General features: G+C 47.8%; 1 protein-coding gene across 2 annotated transcripts in view; it reads left to right on the top strand.

Annotated features, from left to right (window-relative positions):
- Positions 1-620: 620 nt before the first annotated feature.
- Positions 621-20,921, top strand: part of SGPP2 (sphingosine-1-phosphate phosphatase 2) — a 105,363-nt gene continuing 85,062 nt past the window's right edge. The window contains exon 1 of one of the 2 annotated variants that reach the window (XM_055344973.1): positions 621-860. Coding sequence is in view for 1 of the 2 variants with exons in the window: in XM_055344972.1 (XP_055200947.1) it covers positions 661-846 (186 nt within the window). In the remaining variant the exon portion in view is untranslated. The remainder of the gene's footprint in view (positions 861-20,921) is intronic. The other variant, XM_055344972.1, reaches the window with a different exon arrangement.

The following is a 20,921-nucleotide window of genomic DNA, read 5'->3' on the forward strand; positions in this document are numbered from 1 at the left end:
TTCCAGGGTACTCACCAATTGCCAAATCACAAGAGCAGGGGCAAGGAAGGACCCAGCGGGTGATTCAGGGTGACTCTCAACCTCCCGGGTTCTTGAGCAAGGTCGAGGAGGGAGGTCGGGCTGCGGGGAGACGTTGCATCACAGTTTGGGGGAAAAAAAACACCCACAAAGTTTGGGAATCCTCCCGAGAGGGCTCATTCTTCCAGGAAACAGGAGCGGGGTGCGGGGAGCCGGAGGGAAGGGCGCCCCCAGCTTGGGCTCGGGGTGGAAGTGGGGTCGGTGCGGGCCCAGCGCGCGCCGCAGGGAGGACGGCGCAGGTGTCCCCGGCTCGGCCCCCCGCGAGGTGGCACCTCTGCGCCGGCCGGAAGGGACCGGGCGCGGGGGCGCGGAGGGGCGCGGGAGGGCGCGGCCGAGGCACCTGCGCGCCGCGCCCCGCTGCCAGCTGGCCCGACGCCGGGGCCGCCCGAGCCCGTCCGAGCCCGCGGGGGGAGGCGGCCACCTGGGCGCGCGGGGCGGGGCGGCGCTAGGACCCGCGCGGCGCACCTGTTGGCCGGCGCCCGGGCCCCGCCCGCCCCCCACCCCCACCCCCACCCCGAGGCCGGCCCGCGGGCGCCCGGGCGGCGCTGCAGAGCGAGCGTGGGGCGCGGGCCCGGGCGCACCATGGCCGAGCTGCTGCGGAGCCTGCAGGACTCCCAGCTGGTCGCCCGCTTCCAGCGCCGCTGCGGGCTCTTCCCGGCGCCCGAGGAGGTTCCCCGACACTACGGCGCGGGCCCCGCGGAGGGCGCGGCGGCCGGCAGGGGCGCAGGGGCGCCGGCGCACGGGCTGCGGAGCGTCGCGGCCCCGCAGGTAACGGCGGCCAGGTGCGCGGGGCGGGGGGGCGGGGGCTGCGCCCTCGGGGGTTTCCCGCAGGGCCGGTTACGTAACTGCGGACGAAGGGGGGCGGCCCGGGGGGGGTCTCGTGCAGCTCCCGGAGGGTCCCGGCCCCCGGCCCCCCGCCCGGGGCTCCAACGGCTGTGCGGGGACCCCCCCCCCCCGCCCTCCGAGTGCGGATGCGCAGCCGCTGCGGCCTAGGGGAGCGCGCCCGGGCATCGCCGCCTGGACGCAGGGGCCCGGCAGGCTGCAGCGGGGGGGGGGGGCGGGGGGGCACCCGAGGCCGCGGCTGCGGACGGAGGTGGGGGCCGCTCCAGCTCCCTCGGTCGGGGAGGGGTGGGAGGAGCCGTTCGGGGGCAGGAAGTGGCATTTACCTCTGCGGGATTTCTAGATCCAGGAGCTGAGGAGTGGGGAAGCCCCTGGCTTGCGCGGGGCGGCGCAGCGCGGACACCGGACCACGGAGCTCGCTGGGAGGCCGAGGGCGAGGGCGGGGCTGTGCGGCTCTAGAGAAACCCCCCAGGATGCTGTTCTTGTTCCTTCTCTGCCGCGTGGGATACCTAGTAACTTTTAGAGGAGTTGGAGACCCGCCCTCCCCTTCCTCTCGCCTTAACAGTGGGGCACAGTAGGAGGTGAGGCCCGGCCACCTGCCTGGGAGGCGGCACAGCAGTCCCCGCGCACACCTGTGCGCACCGTACGCCGCGTCGCGCCCAGGTGGATGCAAGGGCCCCTTCTGATTCTCTCTCCCCACGCTTCCCCTGCTTCTCCAACTCCGGAGGCTGAAGCAGGACGCAGTCTCCCACTAATGCCTTTCAAACTGTTTTAAGCATTACCTTTGATAATGGAACTAAATTCTGCAAAGGGATCCCCTTGCCCTTTACAAACAACAGGAACAGGTGTCTTGCAGAGAGGTGACTTCTACCTGCTTCAAAAGCCTGTGCACCAGCTGCAGAGTAGGGGTTTCTCCCCCCACCCAACACAGGACCTCACTCACTACAGGCCATGAAATACTTAGATGGAGCTAACCATTCACGGTGAGAAGTCCGTGTACTGGTGTGTGATGGTGGGGAAAATAGCCCACGGGAGCATTCGATACAGGAGAGGTTAGTGAATGTTTTTAAAGGTGGGTTTGTTTCAGGTGACTTGGGAAGATTAATATTTTACAACTACGGGGAGAGTCCCCAAAGGAAAATGATTGCCTACCTGTCCTGGATAACTCATAAGAGCCTAAGGGGACCGTTGGAAGACTCTCCAACAGCTGTCCTTCCCTGTGGCCGCTGGCCCCTGGGCCTTTCCTTCTTTCTCCAAATAACCCCTCATCCTTCATTTTCAAAGGTCAGTTCTTCAAGAGACGCCTTTGCTCACCTTCCAGTCTCTCTCCCCCTTTTATAGGTTCTCTTTCATTCTGGTGATTCTTCACTATGGCATTTATCCCATTACGTAAATATGCCTTTGGGGGTGGTGGTGGTATCTGATCATTGCCAGGCTGCTCCAGTGGGTGGTGAGCTCTGAAAATGCAGGAAACTTGCCTGGTGTGCTCATTATTTTCTTCACATGGAAGCTCAGTGAATTCTGCGAATAAATGAGCACAGACTGCAATATAAAATCTGCCCTTTAAAAGCTAGATAAGCAGATTTCTTGCAAAGACTTGTCTTTCTTGCTGCTTCAGCAAGTCAAATGGTAGGGGTTTCCCCCCTTCCCATCCCAACAGGGCTTCACTCACTATAGAGCATGAATAGTGAGAGAGAGAGCTAAAAATTCAAAATAAAAGATCACAGGTTTTTTAAAACTGAGGAGTAAATATTGAAAATCAAGTGTTTTCCCCATAGCCTAGAAATCAGACAGCTCTCAGACGCTTAGAGCTCTCACCTTGAAGACCCTCCAAACAATAGAAGTGTTTTCTTCATTTGGGTGGCTTTAGAACGCAACAAATCTAATTCTTCTCACTTCCCACATTTGCTGTATTTATTTTGCTCCTTAAAACGGGACAAGTGCAGAAATGATTAAGAACTTCCTGGACCAAGTCTCACGAAACAGCACGTTCTGCTGAGTTAAAGATTAACTAGGGCTGGGCTGGGATTGTTCAAAGCTGTCATTGAAACAGTCAGAGGGGGCCTCGGAGATTTCTCAGTAGTCATGACTTTCACAGACAGATCTGGGTCCTGAAGGGTTAAATGCTTTGTGGAGGACTTCCCAGAAACACACACACAGATCTTTTGACTCTCAAGTCTAAACTTCTTTCTTCTGTACACCTTCCAGGGAAAAATCCCAGGGTTTCATTTTATCTGTCTCACTGCGAAGGTATGAGGTGTCAGGGTGATTGGGAGCCGGGTCGAGGTTGGCTGGAAAGAGAACGTGTCACTTTCCGCATCCTAGGATAACTGGTTTGCAAGGGTAGCCGTGGGAGGACGTTCCTGGCAGTAGCCAAAAGCAAGAGGCAGGGATCCTGGGACCGAGTAGGAGGGCAGAGGCCTGCTTAGAATAATGTTTATTTGTTCTGGGGTAAAGCCAGCCTTGGATATAATGGTATTTTGATTTTTATCACCTTTGCTTACTCAACACAGTTGCATTAAGGTAGACTTTGCAGCGCCTTTCCCTATCATTATCTTAGACTGGAGTGATCTTTCCAAACTATACTGTGCTCGATAAATACTTTCTAATAACTATTTGCTCAGACATAGTTCTAGAGTTGGGTTGAGGCAGGGATCAAAGATATGTTATTATACAAACCTTTACACCCCGATTTTAAAACAGCTGGGGCCCTCCCAGTCTGTCAATCTACAAAAACTCACCCTTTATTTTATTAGCTTTGCTAAAGTGCAAAGAACCATCTTAGGAATCAGGAGACCTGGGTCTGACTCCACCTCCATGTCACTTTGAACTTCTCCAGGCCTCATCTGCAAAATGGGCAGAGTGCAACAGAGTGGCTTTCCACCTGTGGCTGTGCATTACAGTCAGAGGAGCTTGAAAAACAAAAACAAAACACCAATGTCCAGGGTCCAGGCCAGAAGTGGGGTCTGAAGAAGCTGGCAGACAGAGATGGGAAGCTCTGAATTCCCTTCTCCCGGGGCCCACTGCCCTTAGAGTGTTCAGGGCGAGAATGGTGATGCTGGAGGCAGTGGTCATGGCCACGGTGACATTTGGGCTTGGTTATAGCTCAGGTGGCCCACAGGTTGAACTTCCAGTTTTGATTTTTGTGGATGTTCAAGGTTTGAAATGGTAAAATAACCCACTTCTTTGAAAAGGTACCTTGGATCACTTTTTTTCTAGTTACAGATATTGTTCCCATGAGAAGACTTGGAAAAATACAAAGAAAAGGTTAAATCCATGGTCATGATACCACTGCGTGAAGATAATCACCCAGTACGTGTTCAGCCTCATTTTCAGGGGCTATAGAATGTACTCCATAGAATGGATGTGCTATCATTTAGTTGGCCTCTTGCTGGGCTTTTAGGGTTTTTTTTCTGTTTTTTTTTTTTTGCATTAAAAATAACATCTTTGTATACATATCTTTATATCTTGACTATCTTTTTAAATTGAGATATAATTGGCAAGTAATATTAGTTAGAGGTTAATGATTCAATATTTGTAAGTACCATATTGTGACATGATCATAGTAAGTCTAGTTACCACCTTTAGTTACAGTTTTCTTGTGAATGAGAACTTTTTTTTTCAAAGATTTTATTTATTTATTTTAGAAATAGAGAGTGTGTGTGCACACAACACGGGGAGGGATGTAGGAGGAAAGAGAAGGAGGGAGAGAATCTCAAGCGGGCTCTGAGCTGAGTGCGGAGCCCTGTGAAGAGCTCAGTCTCGAAACCCTGAGGCCATGACCTGGGCCAAAACCAAGAGTCAGACATTTAACCAAATGAGCCACTCGGGCAAGAACTTTTAAGATCTACTCTCTTAGCAACTTGCAAATATACATTACATCCCCATGACTTACTTATTTTGTAACTTTAAGTTTGTATTTTCTTCACCCATTTCACCTACCCCCACTTCCAGTGCCCCTAGGCAACCACCAATCTGTTCTCTTAATCTGTGAGTTCAGATTTTTGTTTGTTTTATATTTCACATATAAATGAGATCATAAAGCATTTGTTTTCCTCTGACCTATTTTACTTAGCATAACGCCCTCAAGTTCCACCCATATTCTCACAAATGGCAAGATTTCCCTCGTTTTTACGGCTGAATATTCCAGTGTGTGTGGCACATTTTCTTTATCCGTTCATCCAAGGAACTAAAGTTGTTTCTAAATCTTGGCTATTGTAAACAATGCTGAAATGAACATGGGGGTGCAGGTGTCTTTTCACGGTAGTGTTTTGTCTTCAGATAAATACTAAGAAATGGAATTGCTAGATCATGTGGTATTTCCATTTTTAATTTTTATAAAGATTTAATTTTTAAGATTTATTCATTTACAAGAGAGAAAGAAAGAGAGGAGAGGGGGAGGAACAGAAGGAGAGGGAGAGAGAGAACCCAGAGCAGATGCCCTGGGGAGCGTGGAACCCCAGGCGGGACCTGATCCCACAGCCCCAAGGTCATGGCCTGAGCCAAAATCACGAGTCAGATGCTTAACTGACTGAGCCACCCAGGTGCCCCTAAAGATTTTAAGTAATCTCCACACCCAACATAGGACTCAAACTCACAACTCCACGATCAAGAGTTGCATGATCTACTAACTGAGCCAGCCAGGAGCCCCTATTTTTAATTTTTTGAGGAACCTCCATGTTGTTTCCGTTGTGGCGGCACCAATTTCCATTCCCTCCAACAGGGCACAAGGGTTCCCTTTACTCCACACCCTTGCCAGCACTTGTTATTTCTTGTCTTCTTGATAATAACAGGTATGAGGTGATATGTCACCGTGGTTTTGACTTGCATTTCCCTGAGGATAAGTGATGTGGAGCATCTTTCCCTGTGTCTGTTGGCCATCTGTACATCTTCCTCGGAAAAATGTCTATTCAGATCCTCTGCCCATTTTAATCAGATTATTTGAAAAACAATTCTCCTTATCAGATATATGATTTGCAAACATTTTCTCCCATTTGGTAGATTGCCTATTCATTTTGTTAATGTTTTCCTTTGCTGTGCAGAAGCTTTTTAATTTGATGTAGTCTCATTTGTTTATTTTTGCTCTCATTGCCTTTGCTTTGGGTGTCAAATAAAAAAAAATCACTGCCAACACTGAATTCAGTCTTTGATTGTCTTTTAAATTTAAATTTCCAGACATGGAGCTGCTGGGCAAAAATACATATATTAATGGATTTCAATACTGAGCTGTCCCACAGACCAGGATACATAACTGTGAGTGCAGTACCCTCACCACTACCAGATATTAACACCCTCTTTAATTTTGGGAGAAATAGGCTACCTCTATTTCATTTTTTAAAGATTTTTAAAATTAATTAATTAATTAATTTATGAGAGAGAGCATGCACCTGTGTGCAAGCAGGGTGAGGGGCAGAGGGAGAGGGTGAGAGAGAGAGAACTTCAAGCAGACTCTGCATTGAGCATGGAGCCTGAAGTGGGGCTCCATCCTATAACCCTGAGATCAGATCTCAACCCAACTGAGCCACGCAGGCATTCCAATAGGCCACTTCTGCTTCTATCTCATCTTTTCTTCCTTTATTTCCAGCCAACATTTTTTTTAATTTAAATTTTACTTAACATACAGTGCAATATTGCTTTCTGGAGTAGAATTCAGTGATTGATCACTTACATGCAGTATCCAGTGCTCATCACAACAAGAGCCCTCCTTAATCCCCATCACCCACCCACCTCCCTCCATCAACCCACGTTTTTTCTCTATCCTTAAGAGACTCTTACGGTTTGTTTTCCCACTCTCCTTTTCTTCTCTTCCCCTTCCCCTACGTTCACCTGCTTTCCTTCCTAAATTCCACAAGTGAGAGAGATCAAGATGCCAGCCAACATTTCCTGATCAGCTACTAGGTTAGTCCTCATCCTTAAAGGTACAAAGAGGGGCACCTGGGCGACTCAGTGGTTGAGCATCTGGCTTTGGCTCAGGGCATGATCCCGTGAGCCTGGGATTGAGTCCCACATCAGGCTCCCCAAAGGCAGCCTGCTTCTCCCTCTGCCTGTGTCTCTGCCTCTCTCTGTGTGTCTCTCATGAATAAATAAATAAAATCTCTTAAAAAAAATAAAGATACAAAGAAAATAAGATCTAGGTCCTGTCCTAGGAAAGCCACAAAGAACATGATGCAATGCAAAAAATACTAGAATAGAATATGTAGGTTGATAATAATATTAGGATATTAGGCTAATGATAATAATAGGTTGATAATAGTAATAGGATAGGTTTGTGACCAGGGAGACAATAGCAGGAGTAGCTCACCATCTGCAGAGGAGCTCATGAAGTCTTGAGGGACTAAAAGAGCAATAGGAATCAAATAGATGAAAATGTGAGGATCTCAGGGCACGTAGGTGGCTCAGTCGGTTAAACATCCTACTCTTAGTTTTGGCTCAGGTTGTGATCTCAGGGTCTTGAGATGGAGCCCTGGGTTTGGCTGCAGGCTTGGTGGGGAGTCTGCTGGAGATTCTCTCTCTCCTTCCCACTGCTCACATGGGCACTCTCTGTCTCAATAAATTAATCTTAAAAAGAATGAGAATCTCTTTTCTTTGCCGGGAAATCTTAAACAATAGAACATAAAGACACATTGCAATTTTTGGTGAAGAGTGAAATGTTCAGCATGGGCAGAGTAAAACTCTCAGCAGGAAAGAAATTAAGGGGGGCTTTAACCCTTAACAATGGTTAAAATGGCAAATTTTATGTTATATGTATTTTACCTCAAAAAAAAAAAAAAACCAATGGTTCTACTTCAAGGAGGAGAAACAGGGGCCTCTGGGGGGCTCAGCAGTTGAAATCTGCCTTCAGCTCACGTGGTGATCCCGGGCTCCTGGGATCGAGTCCTGCATCGGGCTTCCCACAGGGAGCCTGCTTCTCCCTCTGCCCGTGTCTCTGACTCTCTCTGTGTGTCTCTCTGGAATAAATAAATAAAATCTTAAAAAAAAAAAAAAAGAAAAATAGCATCCTTCTTTCTAAGTATGGGTTGCACAGAGGAGTAATATTATAGTATGGAAACCCGTCAGACACATCAACAGTCTAAGACATGTTGATGGGATGTGCTCTTGACACATGTTGAAATGATATACGCTCGATACATGTTGGAAGTGGCGTTTCACCTGGGTGGTCTTCCCTAAAACCCACACCCTCAGTCTAATCATGAGAAAGACACCAGACAAATCCTAATTGAGGGACGTTCTGTAAAATACCTGACCTATACTCTTCAAAATTGCCCAGGCCCCAAATAATAAGGAACATCTGACAAACGTCACAGCCAGGAACAGCCCAAGATGTGACAACTGAATGTAATTGTGGCATCTTCAGGATGCAACTCTGGAATAGAGTACAAAAAAAGGGGGGGGGGATGTTAGGTAAAAACCCAGGAAGTCTGCAAGTATGGAATTTAGTTAATAAAACTGCATCAGTAAATTTCTCTGCAAGTAAAAAGCTGTTCTAAGAAATAAAGCCTATTTAAGTTTTTCTAAAAGTGGGGGGGGGGTAATGGAAGGGAGTTCAAAGGTGAGGTCACGTACCACAGGTGTTGGTAGAACCGCCAGGGGAGGAGCCGGGACCGTGTGGCCAGGTGGGCCTGAGTCCACAACTGTGTTGTCTTTCTGTGAGAAACAACTGGGGCCTGGAGGTGGGGAGAAGGCACCCCCCTGCGGACTTCCTTCCGCAGCCAGCGCAAATGGGCTGAGTGTCAGCAGGTGAGAGCCACTGCTCAGAATCCTTGCTGGGCTTTGACCCCAACGACTCCCTGTCAAGGTAGGAGGCTCAGAGCAGGCTTCAGGGCCCCACTGCCACTGGGGGACTGGTGGGAGTGTGCTGTGTGGGGACAAGATGTGGGGGGCCGCGTGGCCCGCAGCTTGGAACACACCGCATGGCTGGAGAAGCTGGGTCTCTGGGGTGGGTGGTCGGGTTTTCAGCCTAGGAAGTGGGGGCGGGGGGGGGGGGGAGGGTTCAGCCCCAGGGGAGCGTACTGCCCGAGGGGCCCTGCTGCCCCGGCCGGCCTGCGAGGGGAACGGCGCAGCGGCACAGCGGCGGGGCAGCCGAGCAAGGGCCGCAGGTGCCTCCCTTGGGCCCCGTTCGGCCCGAGGCCGGGAGGCTGGGAGGCCGCCTGACGAGGTCCACGGAGGTCGGCCTCGTGGAGGAGAGTGTAGTGTGGCCCTGGGAGGACAAATGGACACCGCCCAGCCCGGAGAAGCATCTAGAAATCGGAGCGGGAATCCTAGCTGGAGCTGGGGCCTAGAGCCCGAGTTGCAGGCCGAAGCCTGAATGTGGCCTCCTGCCGAACCTTTTTTTTTTTTTCCCGTGTTGGCTCCTTCCCTTTTATCCGGGAAACTGATGAAGGGTTCTGACTAATGAATAACTTTTTTATTGGTCTGCCTCCCTGCTCGGAGCGGAGGGGCTGTAGGGACGGCTAGGAGTTGGTTAGGGAGCAACAAACACCTGTCGACTTAAAACATGTGACTGAATTACTTCGTTTAGGAAAGCTGTTGGCAGCGAACCTTGTCTAATTCTAATTTTCTTGACTTAGAATTAAGATGTCAGCCTTTTAAATTAAAAAAAAAAGCACTCTCACTTCTGTTGTTACAGGTTTTGTTAATTATTAAATCCTCTGTTGTCCTGATAAGAATTACGTCTCGAACAAAGGCATTCTTGCGTGTTGTTTGGCACAGAATTTTCCTGGGAGAAAATCCTGTCACGGTTTCCCGGCAACACACTTAGAGTGCTTCTGTCTGTGTCAGGGATCCACGAAGGTGCTGAAATCGGGGGCCCCCACCGGCCTGTAGTACCCCACTTGCCGGGTGAGACGCATGGCACGTGCGGAGAAAATGAGACGTGAAAGATCCAGCAAAGACCACGGTGCGGGTCTCTCTGCCCTCCCTCCCGCTTAGCAAAGCGTTTTAAGAATCGGAGCCATCCTGAGGCACAAGCCGGGGTGGATGGAGGAGGAAGGAAATAGCCACCTGAGATCTTGAAAGGGGGCTGATCCGGCCTCAGTATTGCCTCCAGGGCCCCAAGATACCCATTTGTTTATTAAACCAACCAACCAGCAGATCCGCTCTTGCCCCAGTTAAGGCTGATTATCTGGTGTGCGGGCCTGCTGGAGAAATGCCCCCTCCGGAATCTCCCAGGATGGTTTGATTTTTCTCCAGGCAAGATCTCTGTTCCCAGCACAGTTGATGGGGAACAGCCCGCCAAAGCGAGGCCCCCTGTGTGTACAAGGAAGAGGCGGGGAGGCTGGTGAACCAGAAGGCTCCCTGGGTTCAATGTTGGGAGCCGAGAAGCCAGGATTTAATTGGTGGAGAAAGGATTTAGGTGAACGTGGATTTTTTGCAATTTAAAAAAAAAAAATCGGGATCCCTGGGTGGCGCAGCGGTTTGGCGCCTGCCTTTGGCCCAGGGCGCGATCCTGGAGACTCCGGATCGAATCCCACGTCAGGCTCCCGGTGCATGGAGCCTGCTTCTCCCTCTGCCTGTGTCTCTGCCTCTCTCTCTCTCTCTCTCTCTCTGTGTGACTATCATAAATAAATTTTAAAATTAAAAAAAAATCACCCTCTCGTGGAAGGTGACTAAAAGTAGCCATGAACTAGACATCAAAGATTTTGTTAAAAGCACCACACAAGCGAAGAGGCTCTGTTAGAACTTGGGTTTGGGGTTTTGTTTTGTTTTTTTTGGTTTCTTTTTTTCTCTTCCTCTCTGAATTTTGATCTTTTGATGATTTTCAGCTAGGAAGATCTCAAATACGTTGGAAATTGATTTGTACGCGTTTCAACTCTTAAAGTAATTCATGTTTATGGTGAGAAGTGGTGGGCGACACCAAAGAGCATAAAGAAGGGAACAAAATTCCTGCATTCATTTTGCAGCCTACGGAGACACGTTCCCGTCCCCGAGTAGCGATTCCTTTTAGGTATGTGCACGTGCAGAAGATTTAAGTCGTGAACATTCTCTCCGCATACGGTTTTGGAAGTGGCTTTCGGCGCCCGGCTGGTGACCGTTTCCCTGCATTGCCCCCGGGGCCTCGCTGCTGGGACTTCCAGAGTTGTGTCGTGACTTACCCTGCGATAGGGATTTAGGTTTTGTTTTTTATTTTCCACCCACTCCCTAACGTGTGCATCTAGGCAGTCTCAGTGTTTATCTGTGGACTTCGCCTTGAGTCTAAATATCGAACCATTTCCTGAGAACCGCAGAAGCAGCTCACTTCGGTTTTCGTGCTCACTGCCAAGTTGCCTTTTGGAAAATGGATCTCAAGTATTGCTCCACACGGCAATCCAAGGCTGCTAGTTGTCGAGTATTATCTTCGTTTCCTTTTCTTTGTATTTATTGTAAGTCAGATACAGCGAGTGCACGGATCTTAGGTGTACAAGGTGATACCTCTGACCAGATGTCTACCTCCCCACAACCCCCGCCCAGAGGAGGGAAGGGGATGCGGCCTGACCCCCAGAAGCCCCCTCAGGCTCCTGCCAGGCAACAGCATCCTCTCCCAGGTACCCACTCTTTTGCCTCCATCAACCATAACGTAGTTTCATCTCCTATTGAACGTAGGATCAATACGTTCAATAGGATAGGATAGGATCAATCCTATGCGAGTAGGATCCTACAGGATGTGTAGTGTTTTCATTTTTCATGCCACGCAGCATCCAGTGTGCAAATATATGATAACCCGTCCTCTCTACAGACTGTTTATGGGGACGTTTGGGTTTTAGGGAATAAAGGCCAGCATCGGGTATTATTTTTAAGAACTTTAAAAAATATAAATAAATAAAACAAACCTTTTTCTTTTTAACTCTTGGGCTCTTGATGCAATTTCAGATTCTTGAAAATCTACAAAAATATGACGGAGAAATTCCTCCATACTCTTGACCCGTGTTTTCCTAATGTTAGCAGCCTGTATAAATAACCACCTTGCGAAAATAGAATGCAATCTGTGCACCTTGCTCCATTCTGGAAGTTCTCCAGTCTTTCTTTGCATTTCGTGACCTTGACCTCTGAGGAGTCCAGGCAGGTTGTTTTGTATAATGTCAGTTCTGACTTGTTTGGTTATTTCCTCATGATTACATTTAGGTTCTACATTTAGGGTGGGAATCCTTTTACCGCAGCCAGAAACTGTGTCCTTAGTGTATCATATCAAGAGACACAAAATGCTGATTTATTCCATCACCAGTGATTTTTACTTCGAACACCTTTAAAGGTGTGTTAAGTGGTTTCTTCCAGTAAACGTTTTTCTCTTTGTAATTAAGTATCTGTAGGGTGCCTGTCGGTGAAGCTTCACCATCCGCCTTGGGCTCAGGTCATGACCTCAGGGTCCTGGGATGGAGCCCCACATCGGGCTCCCTGCTCAGCGGGGAGCCTGCTTCTCCCTCTGCCGCACCCCCTGCTTGTGCTCATGCTTTCTCTCTCTCACTCTCTGTTTCTTTCTTTTTTTTTTCACTCTCTGTTTCAAAAAAAAATAAAAAAATCTTGAAAAAAAAAAGGGAGTATGCTGTAGGCCGGTATCAGACGCATTAGGAAAGTCTTATTTCTTGGCATTTTCATCCGTGAATTTTGTCAGCCGTTAGGGACACTCCCTTCTCAACAGTGATGTGCCGATTTGAGAGCAGAATGAAAGCCTCTCATCAGTCTAACATACTTTGCCTCTAATGAGGTTGAATATTTTTCTTCGGCTCAGCAGATACCTGTATCACCCTTTTTGTGAATGGTCATCTGCTTTATCCATGTTTTCCACTGTGATTTTAGCGGGGGTGTTTACCTCCTGTTTTTTGATGGTCTTTTGTAATTTATCCGTTGTGCGTCAGAATCTTCCATTGTGTGTCAGTTAACATAAGCTCCTAACCGATCTATCAATAATCTTTCCTTGTAAGGAGAAAATATTTGGAGTCTGAGGAAGAGAAGGGGGATAGAGAGGGAGTACCCTCCTAGGTATCCGTGCGCTTAGGTAAGTCATGCCGGGTTCCCGTCTTCTCCACCTGCACCTTCTCCAGTACAGAAAGCCCATCATTCGCATCCTGGGAAATACTTGCGATATTTCAGTACCTTGGGCAAAGGCTGCGGATTCCGCAGGGGCTAGGGAAAGCTTAGAGACCCTGCAACTCTGAGCAAGGAGGGCAGCAGCTTAGAGGTTGTTACCCCCATATTATGATGATGCGAAGGGGAAGCAGGAAATGAATTAGTTCTGTGGTGAACTGCAGAGGGTGACAGACAATTCTGAGTCCTCCCAGCCTTGGGTCTCCCCTTCTCCCTAGTTCCCGAGGAGGCTTCAGGGCTGCCTTCTTGCTGTGCTCAGTTACATCACACACGCCCTCAAAGGGCAGGAGTGGGTTACTATCCCCAATATCTATCCAGGAGCATATTTCTGATAACCATTACTCTTGGAAAGGAGGGAACTAATGGATCCATTAGATCCATTAATTTTGCCTCCATTTAGCCCCATCTAATGCCTCAGTCATATTTTATTGTGCACAAGTTTTGACCCTGAAGGAATCACCTGAATTTTTCCAACATGTTGGGTTAGAAATGGTCTAGCCCTGATTTTCTTCATGCTTACCACTCTGGTACCACTCACTACAGGGTTAGAAATGAGACTTCCCACACTCATCCTGAGTACTTCCTGGTGTAGGTAAGTATATTGCCTCAATCAGGGACTTGTTTAAACTATAAGAACGTACTTCATCTTTAAAAGTTAGTACTGAATATACATTTACCTTGCAGCCCACAATTGCACTCCTGGGAATTTATCCCAGAGATATGAAAACTTATTGACACAAAAACCTGTACATGATCGTTTATAGGAGCTTTGTTCATAACAGCCCAAACTCAAAACTAACTGAAACATCCCCACTGGATAAATGGCTAAATCAACTGTGGTACATCCATACCACGGAATACGACTCAGCAGTAAAAAGGAGTAGACTCCTGATATACCCAACAACTTGGATGGCTCTCAGGGGCATTTTGCTGAGTGAAAAAGCCAATCTCAAATGATTGCATTGTGTGTATAATTCCATTTATATGACATTCGTGAAATGACAAAATTATAAAGATGGAAGATAGATTCGTGGTTGCCAAGGGTTAAGAATGAGAGGATCACTATGAAGGGGTTGTACGAGGTGGATCTTTGTGGTGATGGGGCAGTTTTGTAGCTTGATGGCAGTGGTGGTCATATGGGTCCAACGCGTCCACACAGGTGTAGTAAAACGACACAGAACTGTATACACACGCTGTCCCATTGCCAGAGGCTAGGCGCTGATATTGTGCTGTAATTATGTGAGATGGAACCATGGGGAGAAGGTGGGTGAAGGGTCTAGTGGATGTGCAGAGATGTGCCACCTTTGCAAATACTTAGGAACTACAGTTAGGTCAAAATAATGTATTTTTAAAAATTCCATTGCCCTTCTCATAGCCTTTACTGCAGACGCTCTTGGTGCACTCTGCAGGAAGCCCAGGAAACGCAGAGCAGCATTTGGGAGATGTTCCTGGGTTTGAGCCAGCCATGCTGCTGCATCTGTTTCCAGAGCTGCATGGCTGGGTCGCAAACCCTGCCCTTCCTTGACCCTGGCTTCCTGACTTGGGAGAACACGGAGAAATAGTTGAGGGTCCGAAAGCACATCTATCCTTTATTTATTTATCTCTCCTATCTAACTTTATTTCAACTCACATGCTTTATAGCTGCAGATCCGGGATCCCTGGGTGGCGCAGCGGTTTGGCGCCTGCCTTTGGCCCAGGGCGCGATCCTGGAGACCCGGGATCGAATCCCATATCGGGCTCCCAGTGCATGGAGCCTGCTTCTCTCTCTCTCTCTCTCTCTCTCTCTCTCTCTCTCTGTGACTATCATAAATAAATAAATTTAAAAAAATTATAGCTGCAGATCCTTTGCATTAACAAAATCTGATGTTTTTTCCTTTTGTGGAACCACTTCCGATTGGTGTTGCAAGTAGGTCAGATTTGCAATGTGCAAGTCAGTGCACCTTCAGTCTCTTCCAAGTGTCGTTTCTCCCTCTCGATCTGTAAACATGCTGGAAGCCTCCCACCCCGTCTTCACACACCACAGTCCCAGTGTCCCTGGAATGTAACGCTCGGTCTGCTGTCTTGAGCTGAGAGCGTCTCCACTGGGTCGTCTGAGGTCCGCCCTCCTTTCTGCCTTCTCCCCACGCTCTCTAGCTGGTACAGCGTAAACTGCAGAGAAATCAAACCAGGAGCGACTGTCTAGCAGAAGCCATGATTTGGGGGGTTTACTTTGCTCATGTGTGATTTCACCGAGAACAGCTGACTTATTTTAGATTAAAAATTGTAAAAGAGAAATCTCTTCTTAATACACGTAGAGAGCGAAGCAGCCCCTCTTTATTTCGTCCATGCTCCAGATGGGCCGCAGCTGCAGCTGTGGCCAGGGGAGCTGCAGGCCAGCACAGGCTGCTGCTTTCCTGCTCTGGCTGGAGGTCCCTAAGAGCCCTTCCCCAAGCAGTAAACCCACTGCGTCTGCTCGGTGGATGGATGCCCTGCTCCCACAGCTGATTTTCGTCACCAGAAAGTGTTTATCAGGGGTGCTCAGGGTGGCTCAGTCGGTTAAGCCTTTGCCTTCGGCTCAGGTCATGATCCCAGGGTCCTGGATTCGAGCCCCACATGGGCTCCTGCTTGGTGGGGAGGCTGCTTCTCCCTCCCCCAACCCCCCCCCCCAACTCCTGCTCGTGCTCTCCTGCTCTCTCTCAGATAAATAAATAAAATCTTTTTTTAAAAGTGTTTATAGGGCAGTCCCAGTGGCGCAGCGGTTTGACGCCGCCTGCAGCCCAGGGTGTGATCCTGGAGACCTGGGATCGAGTCCCACATCGGGCTCCTTGCATGGAGCCTGCAAAAAATAAAATAAAATAAAATAAAATAAAATAAAATAAAATAAAAAGTGTTTATAATATAACTACTTATCAAAGGTTTTTTTCAACAATGTTCTACAAAGGGAAGAACTTAATAATGACATCCAAAGGAGATCTTGAAAGTAATTAAAATTCCATATATTTCTAGACATGGAAATGCAAAAAAAGAGCAATTTTAAAAATATCAATAAATAAATAAAAAATGATATCATAATATAACCCAAATTTCAAAAAGTGCATAACCATATATTTGTGTGTGTTTTTTTTTTAAAGGATCTGGAGTAAGGAACCAAATGTTACCAGTGGTTCTTTCTGAATATCTTTGAATATTTCCTTATTCATACTTTTATTTTCTTCATGCTTTTCTTTATTTTCTGCATTTTTTTCACAGTAAAAAGGTGGTGGTTTTATGTTTAGAGACAATGAAACCATTTTTGTTTTATTGAAAAAAAAAACTTTCCCTGAGGATGATTTGTACTTTTGAGGAATTTTAGTTGCTAAGATTACTAAGGTTGTTCCACATAAAACTGTTTTTTTTTAATTACCACGGACATCTTTGCAACAAAGCCCCAAATATCAGCAGTCTTGCTTCTGTGTCTCCCTTGAGGGGATGTTTATTAAACCATTGGAAGTGCTCCAAAGCTTTCTTCAGTGGAACAGAATGGCTCCCTCCACGTCACTGCATAAAGACCCCACGTGAAGTTACAGGACACCTTCTCTGACTCTGTCCCAACAACCGTATGAAATGCCTGGAGCCTAAAACACATCTCATTCGCCTGCGCTCATGGGCATTTCTTTATGTGCTAAAAAGAATTTGGCCTCGAAAAGATCTCTCCTCAACTTGGGCCAAAGCCGTATCATTAGAGAGCCCAGGAAGGTCTTAAGAAAAGCCACTGTTGTGGTTACCGCCCCACCCTTAAGACAATTTTTGGCAAGTAGTTTTTGCTGTTTCTTTAGAAGTCATTTAGGGAAATCTCTTTCTATTGTTGTAGGTCCAAACAGTTGCAAGTGGTTTTAGGTCTTGAGTCACCTGCGGGCAGGCCCCTGGGCACGCTTTGTGTTGGAACCTGCTTCCTCCTAAGCTGATACAGTATTTAAAGAGAAGGGACCCTCGAGTATGACTCAGCGTAGGGTAGGGGCATCGCAGCCAGCACTGTCCACTGTCGGATGTGGTTCTTAATTGTATAATATAAGAATTTGTCAGTTTTCATTTTAAAATCAAGCAATGTAATTCCTGATTTTAAAAACTAAGAGAGTGGATATTGTCTTTTTAAAAATAATGAATATTCCTTAATCCCCTAAAGAACTATAAAATAATTTTTACATAAGATTAATTTTAATGTAATTTTAATTGGAGTTGTATTAAATCTATGGGTTAATTTGGAGGTAATTATCATCTTTACGATATGGAATTTTCTTACCCCTGAACATGTTAGGGCTTGCTATTTACTTATGTCTTTTTAAATATCTTTCAGTACGGTTTATAATTATCTCCATAAAATCTTTACCCCTTTTGCTAGATTCATTCCTAGATACCTTATGTGTTTGTTACCATTAAAACAATATTTTGCAATTGGTTTTTTGCTGGCATGTTGGAATGCAATTGAATTTTGTGTATTGATTTGGCAAACTTGCAAACTTTTATTGATTCTAACAAATTGTCTCTCGTTTCTTTGTGTTTGCTTTGAAAATGGCCAAAAAGCAGATTTTTTCATCTTCCTTTTCAGTTCTTATGCCAATCATTTGCTTATTTGTTTCTGCCTTATTGAGTAGACAAGGACCTCCAGTATTATGTTGAGTAGAAGGGGTGATAGCCCACTTTCTTGTCTTGTTCTTTTTAAAAAAAAAGATTTTATGTATTTATTCATGAGAGACCCAGAGAGAGAGAGGCAGAGACACAGGCAGAGAGAGAAGCAGTCTCCTCGCAGGGAGCCCGGTGTGGGACTGGATCCCAGGACCCGGGGTCACGCCCTGAGCCAGAGGCAGACGCTCAACTGCAGAGCCCCCCAGGTGCCCCAAAACTGTTTTGTTTGTTTTTTCCCAAAACCATTTTTATTTTTTTATTTTTATTTTTTAAAGATGCAGAGTTTTATTAATTTTATTTATTTATTTTTTATTTATTTATGATAGTCACAGAGAGAGAGAGAGAGAGAGAGAGGCAGAGACACAGGCAGAGGGAGAAGCAGGCTCCATGCACCAGGAGCCCGACGTGGGATTCGATCCCGGGTCTCCAGGATCGCGCCCTGGGCCAAAGGCAGGCGCCAAACCGCTGCGCCACCCAGGGAATCCCCCAAAACCATTTTTAAAAAGTAGTTTCTTTTCGCAATGTACTTCTGAGCATCTATTTGAACCCCAAAGTGTGTGGCAGTTTGTGAATCCACATTGGAGAGACTCCACCCGCAAGCGCAGCAAGGTCACTCCAGGCTCATCTCCTAGAGTTGAGTATATGGCACTTGCCTTATGTTTTCCAACATACATTTGGAAAGTGCTGGTCGAAACTGGATTTCAGACCAGTTACTTATGAGAGCCGAGGACTGGCACCCCAGCTCTGCTCCCCACCGGACGTCTGGCAGCGGGGCCCGGCGAGCAGAGCCGAATGCACAGCGGCCACGTGTGACTCACGGCTTTCGCCCAAGGAGCTGACCCACTCGCAGTTGGTGGCCTTTGTGAAACACCCACACTTTAAAGGAAAACGACACCGTTAGTGCTTTCTCCCCTGAAAAGAGTCACAAAAGTAAAATGGAAAATATACCATCTGAGCGGTGGCTGTCCTGTGAAGTAGAAGCACCGCATCCAGAAATCAAAGAATCCCTGGCTTCACTCTGTGAACCGTTTTTTCCCCGATCTCAGCTTATTTCATTCCTGAAAGAAAGGATTTCGGAGGGGCCAGCGCAGCAGGAGGGGAGGGCCCCAGCGATGGGCTTCCCTCCTGTCCCTCCTACCGTTTCCTCTGTCTTGTCCCCGGGCGCTGTGCTAGGCCGGCGCAGGTGTTGCCGTCATTCTGCTGTTCGGATTTTTTGACCATTGGTTTTGGGGGTGTTCACTTGGCGCATGTGCCACAAGGAGCGCCCCCAGCAGAAGGCCCGCGTGTTCTGTGTCCGGGCAGGACTTGGGGGAGGCAGGCCGCGCGTGGGCCAAGCTGGTGCCTTGCTTCTCATGCTTCTCAACCGCGTCACCTGGGGTGTGTGGCCTAAGCTCGCCCACCCTGCTTGCCTTGTCTGTGAAGTGGAGGCAACAAGTGCATACACACCTCCTAGAGTTCCGAGGGTGAGTAAGTAGGTCATGGCTGGGAATCCGATGCGTGTCGTGTTGTGTCGGGCACCGGGGGAGCCCTCAGATGCTGTCTCCATGCCCGTTCCTGCTGCCTCCTGCCACCAGGGCTGCTACTTCTGCTCCTGCTGGTGCCCCGGTTAGTAGGGCATTACTGACACTGCTCCAGAGCCCCTACTGCAGTCTTTTCCAACAGGTCTTTTCTGGAATAGATTTCATCTCTTACGGTGGGGCTTGAGTGGTGGGGCGGGGGGGAGTGTTGGGCCCTCCAGGTGGTGCAAATCTACTCCCTGGGCCACTTCAGAATGGCTTCCACCCTAAAATTTGGGTCAAATGGGCTTTAAATTGTACTGAAGTATATTCACTTTTGTATTTCTTCCTTCAGATACTTTGTAGTATCCAATCACTTGCCATAAACATGCTTTCCCAGGTCCTGCTTCCCCTTGTCCGAAATTACTGAGTTATGCAAAGTATTATGTTGTTTGCTCTGAGATAATACCATCAATGTTCATCCAAATACATGAAGCTCTTGACAGTGTGCCAGACCCCGGATTGTACTCTGAGCTCCTGCAGTGGTTCCGTCTCACCTTCCCTGCTCCTGAAGAGCTGTTGGTCCATCAGGAAGGCGGGCAAATAGATGAACACCACATGGGGAGGACAAAGTCTCAAAGATTATCAAGGTTAGGTTGAACAAGATCTTCCTTTCTCAGATTCTTCCTCATTCCCCCTAAGAAAACTCTAAGTGAACATTTTGGTGAAGTTGCTTCTAAGATTTCTAAAGGACCAATGAAGAGGATGCAAAACTAACCAAATCTAGAATTAGGACAGCTGACATTTTCAGATTTTAGACAACAATAAATGTGATGTCACATGGAAAAATATTCCTGGAGATTTTTTTTTAACTACAGTCTATGATATACAGATTTCACACCAAAGACTAGAGTGTTGTAAGTTAAGAGAATTTAAAAGTGGGAAAAGACATTGTGTGCACGGGTAACACGATAAAGCTTTGAGCATGTGGGTGTCAGGACTCCTGTCAGTTCCTGGCCAAACCCCCGACCCAGGAGAGCATTAACTAGGCAGTGATTGGGAAAAGGAGTTTCCTAGGACCCCGTTCCTTTGACTATGTGTGGAGTTCTGAGGATAAGGCCACCACTCTAGGGCCCCAAGGCCCCACGCATAGGAAAATGGTCATCCCATGTGGGGTGAAGGTAGTAACTGTTGTGGTTGGGAAGTAGCCTTGCCTAGGAAGGTGGCCCATTTTTAACCATGAAGCACAGGTCACAGACCAGGGCCTGGAGGACCAAATGTTGACCACGTACACGTTTTCTTCCCACGTGGTTTTACTAGGAAAAACTTTCTGGATTTTTCTGGCTTCTGCTTTTTGAGAACATGAAAGATGTAGCATGACCGGCTCACACTCCTGCACAACCTGAGAGGCTGGCTTCCAGTTGCTGTTGCCTCCTCAAACCAGAGCAGGCCTCACCACCCCCTTTTGTCTCACACCTACATTGGCTTTGCTGACTTACATCAGTCATTTGACCCATGGAGGCATTTGAGTTTGCCATTCCTGGTCTAGAAAATTCCAGAGTAAAGGAGGATAGCCAGCATTCCCAGGGTAGAAGCCCTCAAGACACCCCCAGAAATGGTAGGAGGAATTTAGGTGCAGCCCTAGGGAGCAGGATGGCACTCTTCGATGCAGGCAGTGGTCGCCAGGGGACACAGGGTCATTCTGGAGGGATTAGGGTGTGCAAATCTGCTGTTGGGGGATGTAGAGGTGGAAAGGCTGATGAGCTCTGGCTTCTCTGAATCCTCCCAGCACCAGGCTTGGATGGACCT

The sequence above is a fragment of the Nyctereutes procyonoides genome, unplaced genomic scaffold, assembly GCF_905146905.1.
Source record: "Nyctereutes procyonoides isolate TBG_1078 unplaced genomic scaffold, NYPRO_anot_genome, whole genome shotgun sequence".
NCBI classification, from domain to species: domain Eukaryota; kingdom Metazoa; phylum Chordata; class Mammalia; order Carnivora; family Canidae; genus Nyctereutes; species Nyctereutes procyonoides.